Source organism: Mustela erminea, chromosome 19 (genome assembly GCF_009829155.1).
Source record: "Mustela erminea isolate mMusErm1 chromosome 19, mMusErm1.Pri, whole genome shotgun sequence".
In the NCBI taxonomy this organism is placed as follows: Eukaryota; Metazoa; Chordata; class Mammalia; order Carnivora; family Mustelidae; genus Mustela; species Mustela erminea.
This window is the reverse complement of record NC_045632.1, coordinates 43,106,368-43,127,541: the sequence shown is the minus strand read 5'-3', so window position 1 is coordinate 43,127,541 and position 21,174 is coordinate 43,106,368. Positions and strand designations below refer to the sequence as shown.

The window sequence follows — 21,174 nt, the reverse complement described above, 5'->3', positions numbered from 1 at the left end:
CCAACATGGCAGATGGGAGACGACGTCTATCCTGTGTATTTATTCTGAGAAATAAATGAAATTTTAATACACATAAAGCACTTCCATAAATGGAAGCTGTTATTATCAACCCAGCACTAAACAGATTAGAAGATTAAAAAGGGAGGGGCCGAGTGGTGACAGGTTGGTAGAGGCAATGGAAGTGAATTCCAGCAGCACAGGCTCATGACTGGCAGGAGGAAGTCTGAGAGAAGAACCACAAAAACAGTGTGTTTATACTACAGCTTTATTTATAATAGCGAAATACTGGAAACCCCGTTAAAAGCACTGATGAAATCAATTCCAACATAGTTACCTGTAGGTACCAATACGGGAAAAAGTCCTAGTAAAAAAAAGTAAGGGGCAAGGGCGCCTAGGTGGCTCAGTCGTTAAGCGTCTGCCTTCGGCTCAGGTCATGATCCCAGGGTCCTGGGATTGATGCCTGCATCGGGGTCCCTGCTCGGTGCAAAGCCTGCTTCCCCCTCTCCCACCCCTCCTGCTTGTGTTCCCTCTCCTGCTGTCTCTCTCTCTCTCTCTGTACAATAAATAAAAATCTTTAGGGGCACCTGGGTGGCTCAGTGGGTTAAAGCCTCTGCCTTCAGCTCAGGTCATGATCCCAGGGTCCTGGGATTGACCCCCACATCAGGCTCTCTGCTCAGCAGGGAGCCTGCTTCCTCCTCTCTCTCTGCCTGCCTCTCTGCCTACTTATGATCGCTGTCTGTCAAATAAAATAAATAAAATCTTTAAAAAAAAAAGTAAGGGGCAAAATATGCAGAGCATGATCCCAAGGAAGGGCATATACAGAAACATGCTCTTTTTTTATATACATGCTTTACTATACATGTAAAAATCATGTATTATTCCTCTTAGTGATTACTTCTTCAAATAAGAGATTGGGGGGATTTTTATCTTCTAGGTTATGTGGGTCTGTATGTGGGTCTTCTCTTAACAAAAAATATAAATCTAAAACAATTAAAGACAAAATTGAGTCATAACTTCTGGTGAACTGATATTAAGATTTCACAAATGTGTATACATTTCAAAAACCTCAAACAACACAACTCTAAGCAAAGCAGAATCAGCCTCATCAATAAAGCAGAAGCAAAACCACAATTTAGCACAACCATTTCTATTGCAAAGTACTTACATGCACCTTATCTTACTGATTCTCACTCCAATTCTATGATTTAAGTAAAGCAGGGGTTCTGATTTTCATTTTACAGCTGAAGAAATGGAGGCAGAGAAGTCATATGACTTGCCCAAAGTCACAGCTAGAGAGTGGCAGGACCAAGAACAATGCTGAAGCCACCCTTAAGGCCACTTCTCTACTATGAAACCCGTTAATTTCTAAGCCTGCAAGCCTGTGGGTGGAAGGTATATTCAGCCTATTTCACATCTGGCTTTTTGTCAGAGTCTCTGGATAGTAGTGACTGTTGTCAAGGGAGCACATGATCCACGAAATCACGCAGCCAGACAAGGAGCACACTAGAAGGACACAGTCACCCCAGGCAAGGGCAGGGTTAGTTAGTGCTGCTTGGGCCTGACCAGGCACACACACATCCTGGGACCAGAAACACACTCACCATTGACAACTCTCTTGCACTGAAGCATCTTGAGGTCAATCAGCTCCTGTGGAGGAATCAGAGGGCACTTGTCAGTGCTGGTCATGTAGGTCCTGGGTATGGGGGAGGGACCAAAACTGGGGGTCACTAATAGGGGGGAGTTCCTTGGTCTGTCACCCTACTACCAAAAACAAACCGTGGCTTTGGGGGAATGTAGTGCTGACCTCCCTAAGCATGGCAAGCAGGAGCCTAAGTGAGTGACCCTTGATCAGCTGCTCTTCCCAGGGACCTTGAAGATGTTGGGGGCCTAGAAAGGATGAGCCACTCAGGGACAGACAATAGACCAGATTATGGATACCTGGACACTTTCCTCCCCTACTAGTCTCAGTTCCAGTCTATCCCCTCAAAGAACCTCCTACCTCACCCCTACACAGAGCAGACAGTGATGGGCGCCCAAGAAATGTCCAAGAACAAGAGTGGGACCAGAGAATAAAAGCAAAGGGAGGCAGATTTGAGATCAATTCTATAAAGATTTTTATTTATTTATCTATTTGAGAGAGAGAGAGATAAGGAGAGAAAGCACAGCAGGGTGGGGAGGAGGGGCCGGGGGAGAGAGAAAAGCAGGCTCTATGGGGTCAGATCCTGGGACCTCAGGATCATGACCCAAGCCAAAGGCAGATGCTCAACCTACTTGAGCCTCCCAGGCCCCAAGATCAAGTCTAAAACTCCTGACCTACATGGGTCACACTGTGGAAACAAAAGGGCTGAGCTCTTTAGCTCTGGACATTTTCAAACAGACTCAGGAAAGAAAGGAGAAAGAGGTTTCTTCAAAATTGGGATCATGAAAATGAAGCGAAAGTCCCGTCTCCTGAAGGACTGAGATCCTCTGCCTCTTGGGAGGAGACAACTCTACTGCTTTGTTCAGTGACCCCTTCAATAGATGTGTAAGATAAATCACAAGAGCCAGGTACCTGCCGCACTCCCCAGAAGCTCATGCCCAGGGGTTCTGCGGGTCCAGAATAGAGGAAGAAACTCTGCCCCCTGGCATGCATGTCCATACTGACTACCTATGAGCCTCAGCAAGTTCCAACTCCAGCCAGGTGAGTACAACAGCCTTTGCTCCCTCACAGAGCATGTAGGGTGAAAGTGGCCAAAGGGCACCTATTGCATCCACGGGGCTCCCCCTAGCAGACTCATCACCCAGGTTAGTACACACCATAGGTGTTTTCTGAGGCTATTCCCTCCATGTTGCGTTCAGGTCATAAGTACCTGATATCCACCAGGCCTGGACAAACAAATCATTACCACCAAACAGTTATGGATACACGGTTGGCATCTAAATCCCAAGAACTGTGTGATGTCCCAAGGGATGGACACAGCTCAACACAGAGCCCCTGGAGCCAGTGATCTTAGTTGCAGGGGCAGGCAAAAAGGCAAGTGGAGAAGTGGGCAGCACTGAGTGCCCTGTGCTCATAAAAAGCAGCTCTGCAGCCAGCCTGAAGTTGGGCTGGAAATGAGCAGGTTAAAGCAAGGCAAGCCCTTGCTGGGGCCCCAGCCATGCCAGCAGTACCTTGCCCTCTTTGGGATTCCCAAACCCCCCTCCCCCAAGTCATTTACTACTTCTTCAAATGCCAGTTATAGATATACCTATAATATCTTTACCATTAGACTATGAACCCCCTAAGGAGGATCCTGTGTCCACACAAAAAGGTAGGCTTTGAGGCTTTTGAGGCCAGGTAGCCTGGGCCCCAACAGGAGGAGTTAAGGCAAAACAACTCTTGAAATATCTTATTCTCTTTTCAGTTTCCCTACCACATCAAAAAAGCCTTTGCAGCCTGGATAATGTCTCACTCATCTTCCAATCACTAGCATCTAGCATGTTGCAAGGGCTCACTCAACATCTGCCAGAGCCTCTTCAAGACCTTGCCCGCAGCAGATGTTCAACTGCTGAAGTGGAGAAATTAAATTGTCACCAATAAAACCACAAATGTGTCTCCTCACCCACGTACCCTCAACACCACTATAAAATTCATCAATTTTATTCATTTCAGTTAGTTCTGCGGGGATAAAATGGAACCTCATGGTTTCTTTTACTGTATTTCCTTGATTAGTGAAAACATTGCTTTTCCAAGTGCTAGAGTTTATGATCCATGCATCTTCATAGCAAACTGCCTTTTACACCTACACAAGTTGTAGGAAAAAGTCTACTCTTTGTCAAATTGGATATTGAGTTCTTCCATCTTAGTTATCACAAGTATTTTTCTTCTACCACTACTACTTCCTCAGGTTTTTTGGTTTTTTTTTTGTTTTACCTACACCCTGGTTTTTTTCTTTCTTTCTTTCTTTCTTTTTTTTTACTTTTTTAAAAGATTTTATTTATTTATTTGAGAGAGAGAGTGCACACTGAGCATGAGAGGGGGAAGGGTAGGGGAGAAGCAGACCCCTTGCTGAGCAGGGAGCCTGATGTGGGACTCGATCCTGGAACTCCAGGATCATGATCTGAGTTGAAGGCAGTCGCTCAACCAACTCAACAAACTTCTTTTTCTATTTTTAATTGAAGTATAGTTGATATATAATATGGTACCTTTAGGTATACAACACAGTGATTCAACAATTCTACATATTATGAAAAGCTCACCACAAGTTTAGTTACCAGGTGTCACTACACAAAGTTATTACATTATTATTGACTATATTCCCTAAGCTGTACTTTTTAACCCCATGACCTACTTATATTATAACTGGAAGTATGCACCTCTTAACCCCCTTCACCTACTTTACCCATCCCCCAACCTCCTCCCCCGGCAACCACCAGCTTGTTCTCTGTATTTATGAGGATGTTTCTTTTTGTTGTTGTTTTTATTTATTTGCTTTGTTTTTTAGATTCCACATGCAGTAAGATCATACGGTATTTGTCTTTCTCTGTTATTTCACTTAGCTTAATACCCTCTAGGTCTATCCATATTGTCACAACCCTCAATTTCTATTATACATAATGTTCTATTTTTATAGAAGAGACCACCTTAACTTTGCCATGAACAGTGCTTTCTACTTTCTAAATAAATCTCCATTATATATTTAAGGATATAATCTAAATTGTTTTTTTCTTCTTTTTAAAATTAATTTAGATTTTAACTTACCTGAAAATTAAGGCCATTGTAAGTCATATTTTTCTTCAAATAACTACCCAATTTTCTGGATAACATTTTATTTTATTTTAAAGTAGGCTTCATGTCCAGTGTGGGGCTTAAACTCAAAACCCTAAGATCAAGAGTCACACGCTCTCCCAACTAAGCCTGCCAGGCATCCCACAACATTTAATTTTAAAATGGCTTAAGAGTATCTGGGTGGCTCAGTCAGTTAGGCATCCAACTCTTTTTTGTTTTTTTTTTTTAAGATTTTTTATTTACTTATTTCACAGCGAGAGAGAGAGAGAGAAAGTTCACAAGTAGGCAGAGCAGCAGGCAGAGAGAGAGGGGGAAGCAGGCTCCCTGCCCAGCAGAGAGACTGACGCAGGGCCTGATCTCAGGACCCTGGGATCATGACCTAAGCCGAAGGCAGAGGCTTAACCCACTGAGCCACCCAGGTGCCCCAAGCATCCAACTCTTGATCTCAGCTCCAGTCTTGATCTCAGCTTAGGTATTAATCTCAGGGTCATGAGTTCAGCCCTGAGTTGAGCCCTGCCCAGCATGGAGCCTAGTTAAAATAAATAAATAATAAAATGCCTTATCATGTATGGGCTTATTCTTTCTTGACTGTCATGTGTTACGTTCCTATATCTGAAATACACTCTGCCACCTTCATCTTCTCCATTCCTCTTGGCTTGTTTTCTCTCCCTGAGCTGATCATAACATTCATCCCCAGTTTATCACCAGTGTCTCTCCAGGCCACCTTTCTACCCCCCACCTCTGGTAAGCACAGGTACTTTTAGTCTCCAGTTTGGTTGAAGGAACTTTGGTATATCCTTTATTTTCAGAAATACCAATATACTGAGATTGAAAAACTAATCAATTTCCCCCTCAGAAAAAAAAAATTAATGCCAAAATGAATAATGGGAGCCCCTGAAGGATAAGAAGGGATAGAAAGCATATTTGAAGAAACAGTGGTAGAAAATTTCCCAAATTTGATGAAAAACAATCCTAGTAAAATAATAGGATTTAGTAAATCAACAATCCTAGTAAAATAAACTCAAAAACAGTCACACCTTGAAACAAGCAAACAAACTGATGAAGACCAAAGGCAAAGAGAAAATCTTGAAAACAGCAAGATAGAAGTGACCTACCATACACAAGGGATCCTCAGTAAGATTAACAACTGATTTCTCAGTTGGTTAAGTGTCTGCCTTCAGCTCAGGTCATGATCCCAGAGTACTGGGATTGAGCCCCATGTCAGGCTCCCTCTTCTGCAGGGAATCTGCTTCTTCCTCTTCCTCTGCCTCCCACTCCCTGTGCTTGTGTTCTCTCTCTCAGTCAAATAAATAAATAAAATATTTTAAAAAAATAAGAACTGATCTCTCATGAGAAATGATAAAGGCCTGAAGAAAACAAGGTGGCAAAGACTGCATACTGAAAACAATAAAATACTGTAGAAAGAAATTAAAGGGGATCTAAATAAATTAAAGACATGACCATGGATTGGAAAACTTAATACTCTTAAGATGGAAATAGTCTCCAAACTGAGCTACAGATTCAATACAAACCTTATCAAAACCCTAGTTCCTCTTTTTGCAGAATTTGATAAGCTGATCTTAATATTCATATGGAAATGCAAGCAACACAGATTAGACAAAACAATCTTGAAAGAGAAAAACTAAGTTGGAACATTCATGCTTCCTGATCTCAAAAACTACTACCAAGCTACAATAATCAAGACTGTGTTGGGGGGCCCGGGTGGCTCAGTAAGTTAAGCATCCAACTCTTGATTTTGGCTCAGGTCATGATCTCATGGTCATGAGATTGGGCCCAATGTCGGGCTCCATGTTAGGTCTGGAGTCTGCTTAAGATTCTCTCTCTCTGCCCCTCCCCTCCCACTCATTCTCTCTCTCTAAGAAAAAAAAAAATAGACTGTGGTACTGGCATAAGGATAAACAAATAAGCCAGTGGAATAGAACTCAGAGTCTAGATACAAACCAAAACATCTATAATTGACTGATTTTTGACAAGGGTACCAAGACAATTTATTGGGGAAAATTTGTCTTTTCAATAAATAGCGCAAGAAAATAAATTTTGATGAGAGGTAGGGACTCCTCACATCACATACAAGAATTAACTCATCAAGAAGAACTAAATGTAAGAGCCAAAACTATAAAATTCATAGCAGAAAACACAGATATTTCTTTGTGACCTTAGATCAGGCAATAATTTCTTAGAGATGATACCAAAAGTACAAAAGAAAAAAATAGATAAATTGGACTTAATCAAAATTAAAAACTTCTATGTATCAAAGGATACTATCAATAAAGTGAAAAGAAAATTCACAGAATGGGAGAAAATATTTGTAAATCACATATGTGATAAAGGTCTATTACACAGATTATATAAAGAACTCTTACAATTCTTAGAATAAAAAGACAAATAACCCAATTAAAAAATGGGCATAGATTTTATTAAACATTTCTCCAAAGAAGATATACAAATGGCCAATAAACCCAGGAAAAGATCCTCGACTTCATTAATCATTAGGGAAATGCAAATCAAAACCACAATGAGATACCGCTTCATAGCCACTAGGATGGGTATAATCAAAAAGACAAATAATTAGTGCTGGCAAAGATGTGGAGAAACCGGAAACATCATACTGGCAAGAATGTAAAATGGTACACCTGCTTCAGAAAACAGTCTGGCAATTTCTCAAAGGGTTAAACACAGAGTTATGATATGATCCAGCAATTCTGCTCCCAGGTCTATATACCCAAGAGGAATGTACACAAATGTTCATAGCAGCATGGTTCAAAATAGCCAAAAGGTAGAAATAATCCAAACGTCCATCAACTGAACGGATAACCAAACTGTGGTATACACATACAATTAGTTATTAGTCAACCACTAAAAGAAACGAAGTAGTGCTACATGCAATGACATGATTAGGAACATTACACTAAGTGAAAGAAACCGGCATGAAAGACTATATATGGTATGATCCTGTTTATATGAGATGTTTAAAACAGGCAGATCTATAGAAATAGAAAGTAGAATAGTGGTTTCCAGGGACTCAAGGAGGGAGAAACTGGGGAGGGATTGCTAACAGATGTGAGGTTTCTTTTTGGTGTGATGAAAATGTTCAATAGTTGATTGTGGTGATGGAGGCATAATTCTGTAAATATACCGAGAGCCACTGAATTGCACAATTTGAATTGGTGAATTATATGGTATGTGTGAACCTTATCTCAATAAAGGTGTTAAAAGGGGAGCCTGGCTGGTTCAGTCAGTAGAGCATGCGACTCTTGATCTTGGGGTTCTAAGTTTGAGCTCCATGTTGCACGTAGAGATAACATAAAAATAAAAATCTTTTCTTAAAAGATTTTACTTATTAATTTGAGAGAGAAAACATGAGTAGAGGGGGAAGGGCATAGTGAAAGGAAGAAGCAGACTCTTAACGGACTAAGCCACTCGGGAGAACCCAAAAATAAAATCTTTTTTTTTTTTTTAAGATTGTATTTATTTATTTGACAGGCAGAGATCACAAGCAGGCAGAGAGGCAGGCAGAGAGAGAAGGATGCTGAGCAGAGAGCCCGATGCGGGGCTCTATCCCAGGACAGTGGGATCACGACCCGAGCCGAAGGCAGAGATTTTAACCCACTGAGCCACCCAGGTGCCCCTAAAAATAAAATCTTAAAAAAAAAAATGTTAGGGCACCTGGGTAGCTCAGGTCGTGACCCCAGGGTCCTGGAACAGAGCCCCGCATCATGCTTCCTCCTCAGCTTCTCCCTCTGCCCCTCTCTTTGCTCAGACCTGCCCTCTCTCTCTCTCTTTTGCAAAACGGTTTTTTTTTTTAAGATTATTTATTTATTTAATTGACACAGAGAGAGAGAGAGAGATCACAAGCAGGCAGAGAGGCAGGCAGAGAGAGAGGGGGAAGCAGGCTCCCCACTGAGCAGAGAACCTGATGCAGGGCTCGATCCCAGGACCCTGAGATCATGACTTGAGCCAAAGGCAGAGGCTTAACCCACTAAGCCACCCAGGCACCCCAACAAAATCTTTAAAAAAAAAAAAATTTTTTTTTAATATTTTATTTATTTATTTGACACAGAGAGATCACAAGTAGGCAGAGAGGCAGGCAGAGAGAGAGAGAGGAGGAAGCAGGCTCCCTGCTGAGCAGAGAGCCCAATGCGAGACTCGATCCCGGGACCCTGAGATCATGACCTGCGCCGAAGGCAGCGGCTAAACCCACTGAGCCACCCAGGCGCCCTAAAAAAAATTTTTTTAATGTTAAAAAAAATGCTTAGAGGAACAACTCTGGGCCACTTGACAAAATTAGAAGATAGAGGATAGATCAAAAAAAGGATTATATCAGTTAGTTTTACTGAAGATGATGCCTTTATCATCATTGTATAGAAGAAAGACTTGGGGCGCCTGGGTGGCTCAGTGGGTTAGGCCGCTGCCTTTGGCTCAGGTCATGATCTCCGGGTCCCGGGATCGAGTCCCGCATCGGGCTCTCTGCTCAGCAGGGAACCTGCTTCCTCCTCTCTCTCTCTCTCTGCCTGCCTCTCGGCGTACTTGTGATCTCTGTCTGTCAAATAAATAAATAAAATCTTTAAAAAAAAAAAAAAAAGAAGAAAGACTTGATTCTGGTAAAATATCAATGAAGTACTGAGAAGTAAGAAATGATAGTGAATGAAACTTACTCTGATAGTTAAGGAGAATGCATGAAACTAATTTAACATTGTATGTAAACTGCATTTCAGCTTAAAAAATTAGTTAAGGGGGACCCTGGGTGGCTCAGTTGCTTAAGCATCTGCCTTCAGCTCAGGTGGTCCTAGGATGGAGCCCTGCATCAGGCTCCCTGTTCAGTGGGAAGTCTTGCTTCTCCCTCTTCCTCTGCTGCTCCCCGCTGCTCGTGCTTGCTCTCTCCTGCTCTCTCTCTCAAGACAAATAAATTTAAAAATCTTTTTAAAAAGTTTAAGTGGCACCTGGGTGGCTCAGCTTGTTAAGCCACTGCCTTCGGCTCAGGGCATGACCCCGGAGTCCTGGGATCGAGTCCCACATGGGGCTCCCAGCTCTGCCAGGAGTCTGCTTCTCCCTCTGACCTTCTCCCCTCTCATGTTCTCTTTCTCTCTCAAATAAATAAATAAAATCTTAAAAAAAAGAAAAGAAAAAAGTTTAAAAAATTAGTCTAAGGAGAAAAAATATATACATTAGATAGAACACAAATGATAAAACAAATCAAGCAAAAATGTTGACCATAGGTTAATCTGGGTATGGATGCAACTTTTTAATAATTTTTTCCCTTTATAAATTTTTTTTTATTGAAGTATAAACATACAATAACTTTTCTATAAATCTGATTTCTTTTTTAAGTTTTTTTTTTAAGTGGGTAAAACTCTATTTTTAAAAGATTTTATTTATTTATTTGAGAGAGAGAGCATGAGAGGGGGTAGGATCAGAGGGAGAAGCAGACTCCCTGTTGAGCAGGTAGCCCGATGTGGGACTTGATCCTGGGACTCCAGGATCATGACCCGAGCTGAAGGCAGTCGCTTAACCAACTGAGCCACCCAGGAATCCCTCTTTTTTTTTTTTTTTAAAGATTTTATTTATTTATTTGAGTGAGAGACAGTGAGAGAGAGCATGAGCGAGGAGAAGGTCAGAGAAAGAAGCAGACTCCCCATGGAGCTGGGAGCCCGACGTGGGACTCGATCCCGGAACTCCAGGATCATGACCCGAGCCGAAGGCAGTCATCCAACCAACTGAGCCACCCAGGCGTCCCGGCATCCCTCTTTTTTAAGTTTTAAGAAATTACCCATTCTGGGCAAAGAACCTGAATAAAAATTTCTGCATTATACAGCAATGGCCGGCAAATATATGAACATACTCGACATCACTAATCATCAGAGATATGTAAATTAAAACCACAATGAGCTATCACCTCTCACCCATTAGTATGGCTATTATTTAAAAAAGAAAGAAAAGGAAAACAACAGAACAGAACAAGTGTTAGCAAGGACATGGAGAAATTGTTCACTATTGGTAGGATTGTAAAATGGTGCAATTTTTAGGGCAAATAGTATAGAGTTTCTTCCAAAAATTAAAAACAGAACTACCACCTGATCTAGCAATCCACCCTGTAGATATATATATCCAAAAGAATTGAAAGCAAGCTCTCAAAGAGATATTTGCATACCTATGTTCATAGCAGCACTATGCAAAATAACCAAGATGTGGAAGGACCCAAATATTCATCAACCAATGAATGTATAAAGAGAATGGGGCATAAACATACAATGGACTATTATTCAGCCTAAAAATGGAAGGAAATCCTGCCACATATTATAACATGGAGGAACCTTGGGGACATTATGCTAAGTGATACAAGCCAGTCACAAAAAGACAAGTATCACATATGCTTCCATTTCTAAGAGGTACCTAAAGTAGTCAAATTCATAGAAACAGAAAATAGGAGAGTGGTTACCAGGGCCTGGAGAGATGGGGTAAGGGGGGAGTTGTTTCATGTGCATAGAGTTTCAGTAGTGGAAGATGAAAAGACTCTAGAGATCTGTTTCACAACTCAACACTACCAAAGTGCACATTCAAAAATGGTTAAGATGGTAAAATTTTTTTTAAAGATTTTATTTATTTGACAGAGATCACAAGTAGGCAGAGAGGCAGGCAGAGAGAGAGAGGAAGAAGCAGGCTCCCTGCTGAGCAGAGAGCCCTATGTGGGGCTTGATCCCAAGACCCTGGTATCATGACCTGAGCCGAAGGCAGAGGCTTAACCCACTGAACCACCCAGGTGCCCCTAAGATGGTAAATTTTATGTGTTTTCTTACCACATGCAAAAACAAATTTTAAGTACCCATTCTGGCAACCAGGGCCTCTTCAGAACACTGCCTCCTCCCTTAGTCTTATTTAGTAAAAGGTTTAACTCTAACAGGTAGGTGTGTTCTTACATTCTGGGCAACTGGAGTCCCCTTGTTTTGTTTTATTGTTTTTAAAGATTTTATTTATTTATTTATTTGAGAGAGAGAGAGAGAGAGAGAGAGCACACAAGCAGGGGAGTGTCAGGCAGAAGGAGAGAGAGAAGCAGACTCCCTGCTGAGCAGGGAGCCCCATGTGGGACTCGACCCCAGGACCCAAGGATCATGACCTGACCCAAAGGCAGTTGCTTAACCAACTGAGCCACCTCAGCACTCAGTCGCTTGCTTTTATAAAAAGGAATAGGTACATAACATCTGAGGGACTCCTGGAAAACCAGTATCAATAAGGCAGAACTTAGTGGGGAATCAGACTTCTGCTGAGCTAGGTTCATCTTTCTTCATCCTTTCTTCACCTCGAGCTTCTGAGGGCTTTGCAGAGCTTTTAAGGAGGTGCGTGCATGCCTGGTATTTCCTAGAGCCTATACTCTGGTCTTGTGAGGTTGGTGGGACGGTTTAACTCAAACCCCAGCTGGACCACCTCATGTGAACCCAGAAGATCATGCAGGCAGCGGGCCTGCACAGCAACACTGGGCCCACCAGGGGGCAGCAGGCACCATACTGTGCCAAGTTCAGTACTCCGCCATCCCTGGCCACCTACCAATGCTAAGCAAGGGTCCACTGGCCAGCCTGCCTTTGCTCTCCACAGGTGTTACGCCTGAGTGGAAGGCCTAGGTGTCCTCTGGCAGAGGCTGGTTTGTTTATAAGTCATCTTGACTTTGGCAGAGGCCGGTCCGTTTATAAGCCGTCTTGACTCTCCAGAGTAAACACCCACCAAGCATGCTGAAGGGGGCATTATAGGCAACAAAACAACTGCTGAGCTCTCTGGGACTTATATTTTTGGTCCTCATTCCTCAGGCTCTAAGTCCATGAGTCCTTGCAGTCCCTCACAGTCCATGAGTCCTCACAGACCATCCTCCCAATCCTCTTCGAAATCCAAGAAGTTTGGAGGGCCAGGAGGGAGCTGGCTAAGAAAGGCCACACTTAACCCACAGCTGATTACCTGAGGGCCTGAATAGAGGCTTGAAGGATGAGGGACCAGATAAACACTGCTCAGTGTACTACCACATTCCCCTGCGACTGGCCTCTGGACACAGGTACCTCCCTGCCCTGGGCAAATTCTGGCAGGTTGGAAGGCTTACGGATGCCCAGCTCTCATTTCTTGGGACTTCCTTGCCTCTATTTCAACAAACCTCTTAGAAGTCAGGTCCTATACCCATGACCCAAAACTCGGGAACCTCGCTTTCTGACTCCCACATGTGGACAACACATGCTCTCTCTCTCCCACTTCACTTTGCGAGCACCCTAGATGGCTCTGGCCCTGCCTGGCTACAAACAGCAGCATGCCAATCCCCAGCCATGGGCATCCCCTCAGGCTCTGCAGTTCTCCTTCCCATAAAGCTGAAAAACAGCATGACTATGCAGACCGAGCTGCCAGGCAAATCTCCCAGTGCCCATTCTCCACAGCAACGGGACCAAACTGCCCTCACTTTCTTCTCAGGTCCCCACCCCACTCCTGCCACCCTCACCGCCCGCAGAGGACTGGCTTCCCACATCTTGTAAAACATATCTCAGGCAAAACCCCTTGGCTTCCCTGCCTTCCATGTTTCCCCCATTCTCCTCCCTGCCCTGTCTTGGAGGCAGGCCCCACTCCCTCATCTAGAATCCTGCCCCTCCAAGTCCAGGCCCTACCCACCCCACACCAATTTGCGGAATCTTCAGCCCTCACCTCAAGGCAAAGTGCTTTCTCTTATGTTGCAAATAAACAAGTCACCTAGAAACAACTCCCTTCGCCCAGCTTCCTTCATCTCCCCGACCTGCACGTACTCTTTTCTTCCATTCACCTCTTGAATTCCTGAGGGGTAGTGGGCACCTCTGTTTCTACTTCCTCATTTGCTGCTTACTCCGCAATCCGTTGCCCCCACAAGTGTTTCCATCTCTGTGCCACAGCTGTCCTCCAATCGTCAGGTTTCCCAATCACCTTTTTGGTCCTTTTGCAATGGATTTCTCTATATCCTCTATCACACTTGACAGACTTGACTTTTGCCTTCCCTGACACACCTTCTTAATTTGCCTATTTCTCTCACTCTTTTACTTTTTTTAAGATTTTACTTTAAGTAGGTTACAAGCCCAATGTGGGGCTTGAATTCACAACCCCAAGATCAAGAGTTGTATGCCCTACTGACTGAGCCAGCCAAGCGCCCCACTCTTACTTTTCTATCATAAATTACTTACCTGTCCCCCCACATACCAACACCCAGTACATTAGGGTATATTCTTCCCAAGTTCCCTCTTAAGCCCTCCCTTCTCTCTATACCAGTGGCTTTTTAATTAAAATTTTTATTTTGAGATAATTAAAGGTTCACATGCAATTGTAAGAATGTGGGCTCCCAGGGGCACCTGGCTGGCTCAGATGTTTAAGCATCCAACTCTTGATCTCAGCTCAGGCCTTGATCTCAGGGTCATGAGTTCAAGCCCCACATCAGGCTCTGTGCTGGGCATGGAGCCTACTTAAAAAAAAAAAAAGAAAAAAAAAGTGAACTCTTATGTACTGTTTGCCCAACCTCCCCAATGGTAATATCTTACAAAAAACTATAGTGTAATACAAGCAGGATACTGACACTGAGAGTTCAGTCACAGAACAGTTCCATGAACAATTCCAACAGTCCCATCACCACTGGGATTCTTTGTTCTGCCCTTTTATAGCCACAGTCCCCATCCCACCAGCAATGCCTTTCAAAGATAGAAGTATCCCGGGGCGCCTGGGTGGCTCAGTGGGTTAAGCCGCTGCCTTCGGCTCAGGTCATGATCTCAGGGTCCTGGGATCGAGTCCCGCATCGGGCTCTCTGCTCAGCAGGGAGCCTGCTTCCTCCTCTCTCTCTCTGCCTGCCTCTCTGCCTACTTGTGATCTCTCTGTGTCAAATAAATAAATAAAATCTTTAAAAAAAAAAAAAAAAAAAGATAGAAGTATCTGAAGCACTTGAATAGCTTCTTCTTCAACTTCTCACCCGCACTAGGGAGACATATCAGGACTGGGGATGGTGAGTGGGAGAGAATTCTCCAGATAATTCTGTTATATGCCCACCAGAGAAACACTGCTCATACCCCAACACTATGCAATATCAGCTACTTCTGTAATGCTGTTTTTCCTAGAAAATACTTTCTAAGCCTGGGTGTGAAGGCCTACTACTCTCAAGAGCAGCCAGGATGTAGGCAACCCACTAGGTACAACCACCAGAAAATCCTGTGGCTCTCAAAACCAACCCCATCCAGCCTCCCTGCTCCTTTTACTCCTCTTCCTAACCTTGAGTTCATTCACACATACACGAATGTCTATTCACTCGTGCAGAGGCCAGGGCAGTGACCTGATACAACACTCATCTAATCACCCAGCCCAGGGATCCCACTGCTGCCCAGGCTCCTGACCCTGAACAGGGCCCAGAGAACTCACCAGTGTCATGTTTGTCTCCCGCTGCCTTCAGGGAGTGCCTGTGAAATAAGTGCCCATTCTGCCCCCAATTAACTCCTGACCACTCCCACCCACAGACAAGAAGGACACAGTGGTGGCAAAGCCCTCCGAGAAAATCAGGAGCCTCTTACCTCGCAGTACACGATGTCCGCTCCATAGTCCAGGGCCAGCAGCCGCATTGGAAGAGTGCCTACCCGAACCATAGGGGCTAAGATGAGTTTGTTGCGGTAGCACAGTGAGAGGCTATGCTCAATCATTCTTCCTCTGCTAAAGCCTGCAGAAAGGGAAAACAAGAGTCTGAAATCCACAAAAAGAAAATCTTCTCTGTTATCCAGGGCAGACTTTTCTTCTTCTATCCAACACATAGGACTTTGTTTCCCTTTTCTCTGATCATAAAAATCAGGCATGTTTATTCATTCATCTAAAGAATAATAATTATATGCCTAGTTTGGGACAGTCACTGTCCTAGTCTTTTGGATAATTAGAGAACAAAACAGAAAAACTTCTGCTCTAACAGAACTTTTATTCTAGCAGGGGAACAAAGGCAAAAAAATAACATAAAACAAATTACAAAGCATGTTGGAAAATTGGTAATGCTATGGAGTTAAAAAACAGGGAGAAAGGAAATTGAAAACACAGGGGCTGGGTTAAAAGTTTTTTCCATTTTACTGAGATGTGATTGATATATAATGTATTAATTTAAGGTGTACAACATAGTGATTTGATATATGTATATACCAGAAAATGATTACCACAGTAAGTTAATATCTATCACCTCATATATTAATAATTCTTTTTATTGTGATGAGAACTTTAAAGATTGACTCTTAGTGAGGTCTCTGGGTGGCTCAGTAGGTTGGGCATCTGACTCTTGGTTGTGGCTCAGGTCATGATCTCAGGGTTGTGGGACAGAGCCCCATAATGGGCTCTGCACTCAACTCACCGAGTCAGCTTGGCATTCCTTCCCCTTCTGCTCCTCCCCCTGCTCCCTTTCCCTCTCTCTCTCTTTCTCAAATAAATAAATAAATAAATAAATAAATTTTTTAAAAAAATATTTTATTTATTTATTTGTCAGAGAGAGTGAGCACAGGCAGACAGAGTGGCAGGCAGAGGCAGAAGGAGAAGCAGGTTCCCTGCTGAGCAAGGAGCCCAATGTGGGACTTGATCCCAGGACACTGGGATCATGACCTGAGCCGAAGGCAGCCGCTTAACCAACTGAGCCTCCCAGGCATCCTGAATAAATAAATAAAATCTTTTTATTTTTTTTTTTTTAAAGATTTTATTTATTTATTTGACAGAGAGAGATCACAAGTAGGCAGAGAGGCAGGCAGGCAGAGAAAGAGGAGGAAGCAGGCTCCCCGCCGAGCAGAGAGCCCGACGCAGGACTCGATCCCAGGACCCTGAGATCATGACCTGAGCCGAAGGCAGCGGCTTAACCCACTGAGCCACCCAGGCGCCCAATAAAATCTTTTTAAAAAGATCCACTCTCAGCAACCTTCAAATACGTTGCTATAGTTGCTATGTTGTACATTACATCCTCAGAACATATTTATCTTCTAACTGGAAGTCATATCTTTTTTCTCTTTTTTTAGAGAGAGAGAAGGAGAAGGGGGAGGGGAGGAGAAGACGGAGAGGAACAAGCAGATTCTGCGCTAAGCACAGAGCCAACACAGGGCTCGATCCCACAACCCTGAAATCATGACCTGAGCCGCAATCAAGAGTCAGACTTTTAACCAACTGAACCACTTAGGCGCCCCAGAAGTTCCTGTCTTTTTACCACCTTCACCCATTTACCCCACACTCCCAGCAGGAAAAATACAAATACATGGTATATTAATTGTATATTTTACATTAAAACATAAAAACATTTATATGAAAATATGTATGTTAAAATATAAAATTTTAAATAGGGAAACCAAGATAGGCTTCAATGGAAAGATAACATTTGAGCTAAGACTTGAGTTAGCCAAGTTGGTATCTAGTGGAAGAATACACAGCAGAAGAGGGCTCAGTGGGTTAAGCCTCTGCCTTCGGCTCAAGTCATGCTCTCAGGGTCCTGGGATCGAGTCCACACTGGGCTCTCTGCTCAGCAGGGAGCCTGCCTCCCCCCCTCTCTCTGCCTGCCTCTCTGCCTACTTGTGATCTCTCTCTCTGTCAAATAAATAAATAAAATATTTAAAAAAAAAAAAATACACAGCAGAAGAGACAGCCAGTGCAAAGGCCCTAGGGCAGCAGCTTGCCTGGTGTGTTAGAGAAGCAGCAAGGAGACCAATATGGTTGGAACACAAAGAGAAGAGAAAGTAATGAAAGTCAGATACAAAATGTCTCAGCAGTAATCAGACAGGACACAGTAGTCAGATCCCATATGGCCTTGAAGGACACTCTACAGGCTGTTAGCTCTTCACAAAATAGAAGCCAGTAACAGGTTTTAAATAGAGGAGTAGCATGACTGAACATGTTTTCTCAGGATCACGGTGACTGCTATGTAAAGAGCAGAGCAGTCTGTTGGGGGCCAGAGTAAACACAGGGAGACCAAGTACAAGGCTCTTTGGTAACCAACATAAAAACTGATGGTGGCTCAGGCCAGGGAGCTGGTATTAGAGGTGGTGAGAAGTGATCACATCCTAAATATACTTTGAAAATAGAGCCAACAGGAGTAAAAAGAAAAAAAACATCGAAATCCCATATCTCAGAGAGAACTGTTAACATTTATTTTAGCAAATATGGACCCCTCTAAAAAGTCATGAAGCTAGCTAGCCAATGCTATGCTCTGCTCAGTTACTGTTTCCATCTGCTTTTTTATTATTCAGCCCATTCTGCCGGGCCCTCACCTCACTGCTCCACTAAAACTGCTCAATGTCACCAATGACCTGAAAGTTGTGCATCAACCACTCACCTGTCCACAATCTTGTTTCACTAATAGTACAGTGACATGGTTGAGCCTCCCTCTTCCTTGACCCCCCTGACCCCATACTTTCCTGGGTTTTCTCCCAACTCTCTGCCCTGCTTTTCAGTGTCTTTCCTGGTTTCACCTCCTCTACTCACTTGTTTCCTCCTTAGTCTTGGGCCCCTTCCCTTCTAATTCCACACATTCTCCCTTGCAAATTTACTTATTCCCATGGCTTAAAATATTGGCATCTTTAAAGATCACCAGCATATTACACCAACTGTTCAATACACATCCCCACCTGGGTATCTTAAGGACGTCTTATACTAAGCATGCAAAAACAAGATCTTGATCTGCGCTCCTAAGCTGCCTCCTCTATCTTCATTAATTCATTCAACAGACATATATTGAGCCCCTATGATATGCTAAGCACTGACTGGCACTATGAGGAGGAGGAGGTACAGAAGAAGAGAGGCTTATAGAAAGGGAACTTACAAATACTTGTGAAATTATGACAATGTACAGTGCTATGAAGGATATGAGGTTTTGGGAAGCTGTGCAAGCAGGAAATGGATGAATAGGGGGTTGAGAAAGGCTTCCCTTAAGAATTAATTTCTTCTTGGGATGCCTGGGTGGCTCAGTTGGTTGGACGACTGCCTTCGGCTCGGGTCATGATCCCAGAGTCCCGAGATCGAGTCCCGCATCGGGCTACCAGCTCCACAGGGAGTCTGCTTCTCTCTCTGCCCTTCTCCTCACTCATGCTCTCTCTCCCTGTCTCTCTCTCAAATAAATAAATAAAATCTTAAAAAAAAAAAAAAAAAAGAAAGAAAGAATTTCTTCTTCTTTTTATTTTTTGTTTTTTTTTTATTTTATTTATTTTAGAAAAAGAGAGCGAACTCAGGAGTGCAGGGAGGAGATACAGCACAGGGGGAGGGAGGGAGGGGAAATAATCTCAAGCAAACTCTGCATTGAGCGTGGGTCCTGACACAGGGCTCTATCTCACAAACCTGAGATCAAGACCTGAGCCGAAATCGAGAGTCAGATGTTTAACCGACTGAACCACCCAGGCGCCCCAAGAAATAATTTCTGATTCAAGATTTCAAGGGAGAGAAGGTGTTAATCAGGCGAATACATGGAGAGAAAATGTTTCCCATTTCAGCAACTAGCATTTCCATTCACCCAATTACTCATCCTTAATTCATATTCCCCACATTTAATCTATCGCTAACTACTGTGGAATATAGCAATAACTCTATATAACTCAAAATATAAATATAACTCTAATGTAACTCTAATATATAACTCTAATCCATCTGCTTTGCTCCATCTCCCATGCCACCATTGTGCAGGAAGCCAGCCTCCTAACTAGTCTCCCAAATCTAATCCTACCCCCTCCTATCCTTTCTCTTGATACTGTGTGGCATTTGAAAAAGGCAACTCTGATAATACCCCTCCCTTGTCTATATCCTTCAATGGCTTCCCTCTGAGTTTAGGAGAACTCCCAAACCCTTCTGATGGCCCACCAAACCCTGCATGACCTGTCCCTGCCCACATCTCCAGCTTACCTTAAGCCTCTCTCCCCCTCACTCTCCTTGTCCTGGCCACCCTGGACTTCTTTGAAAGCCTCCCACACTAAGCTCTGGGGTCTGTGCACTTGGAATCAATCCTCTCTGTCTGGAAGACTCTCCCATACACACCCACACTGAGGTCCTCTTGACCTTGAATGTCCCCTTTTTGGAGACAATTCCCTACCAGACCATCTAACTTCAGGTCCCTGGTCACATGCTCACGCAACACTTTGTGCTTCCCCTATAGCTCAGTTACAATCCCCATGTGTCCACACTGATTTGTGTGGTTTCTTGTTTAACCCCCAGCTCCTGCTCTAGACCACCAGGACAAGTTCCACAAGGACAGGAATATGACTACCTAGTTTACTACCAGGTTTCTAGCCCTGAGCCTAGTACTTGGCCCTTAGCAGGTGCTTAGAAAGGAAGGCAGGACTGAATTCTTACTCTGTGGCGGCTAAGCACACCCTCCTAGAGGGTGGTTGGTCTGGGAACTCCCTCTGGCACCTGCCAGCAGTGCCTGACCGGGCCTGCCTCCAAAAAGACTCCTTTCAAAGAAAAGAGGCAGTCCCCACCCTTTCCCAGTTACCCTCACAACCATTTGCTGGGCCCCAAGATCACACCCAATTCAGATCACCAATTCAGTCACACAAACTGAGACGATCTCTCTATCATTCTTTTTTTTTTTCCTCTCTCTACCATTCTTTTAAGGGCTGGTCTTCTGACAGTTTTGGTTATCTTCTCAGACAGTAACCTTAACTTCAGTTGCATAGATACAAAATCCCACTAATTATAACACTTTCAGACTGAAGATAACACTACTCAGGGAAAGCAACGAATGGAAAAAACTTTACCATTTACCCTTCCATGTAAATTTTCCTAGAGGCTACGACCTTGCTTAAAAAGCAATTTCTTTAAAATATAAATTTAGAGTTAAAACAGAAGTCAAGGGGCGCCTGGATGGCTCAGTGGATTAAAGACTCTGCCTTCAGCTCAGGTCAGGATCCCGGGGTCCTGGGATCAAGCCTTGCATCAGGCTCTCTCTCTCTCTCTCTCTCTCTCTCTCTCTGCCTGCCTCTCTGCCTACTTGTGATCTCTGTCTGTCAAATAAATAAATAAAATCTTTAAAAAGAAAGTCAATTAGGATTAAATATTCAGAGAATTATCCTATTTCCCACTCAAAACATGTGTAGATAAGAAAAAATTAAAGTGACCTATTATAAGAGAAAGAGGTGATACAGCATCTCTATCATCTCTATTAAGATTCCAAACTCTGGAATCAGACAGATGTGCACTGGAATGCCAACTCTGCCCCAGGCAGATGAATTAACCTAATGGAGGCTCAGCCTTTCCCTCTGGCATATGAGGCTCCCACAGAATCTACATCAGGCCGGATGCTGTGAAAAGTCAATTCTATGATGCACAACAGCTCCCGGCACACGTAAGGATTTGTTTGTTTGTTTTTAAGATTTTATTTATTCATTTGTCAGAGAGAGAATGCACAAGCAGGCAGAGCGGCAGGCAGAGGAAGAGAGAGAAACAGGCTC

The 21,174-nt window shown here is 43.4% G+C and overlaps 1 protein-coding gene and 1 long non-coding RNA gene across 8 annotated transcripts in view; one reads left to right on the top strand and one right to left on the bottom strand.

Moving 5' to 3' along the window:
- Positions 1–21,174, bottom strand: part of DUS2 (dihydrouridine synthase 2) — a 51,735-nt gene that overhangs the window by 24,764 nt on the left and 5,797 nt on the right. For 5 of the 7 annotated variants that reach the window (XM_032324911.1, XM_032324910.1, XM_032324916.1 and 2 more), the window contains 2 exons: positions 15,307–15,449; positions 1,602–1,647 (listed from right to left, as the gene is read on the bottom strand). In XM_032324911.1, the coding sequence (XP_032180802.1) occupies positions 1,602–1,647; positions 15,307–15,432 (172 nt within the window). In that variant the 5' untranslated portion in view covers positions 15,433–15,449. Of the gene's footprint in view, positions 1–1,601; positions 1,648–15,306; positions 15,450–18,363; positions 18,660–21,174 lie in introns of those variants that run through there. The other 2 variants (XM_032324914.1, XM_032324917.1) reach the window with 2 other exon arrangements.
- Positions 1,538–15,417, top strand: LOC116579478. Its single transcript, XR_004281290.1, has 3 exons — positions 1,538–1,649; positions 5,497–5,501; positions 15,314–15,417. It is a non-coding gene; the product is annotated as an uncharacterized LOC116579478 (long non-coding RNA).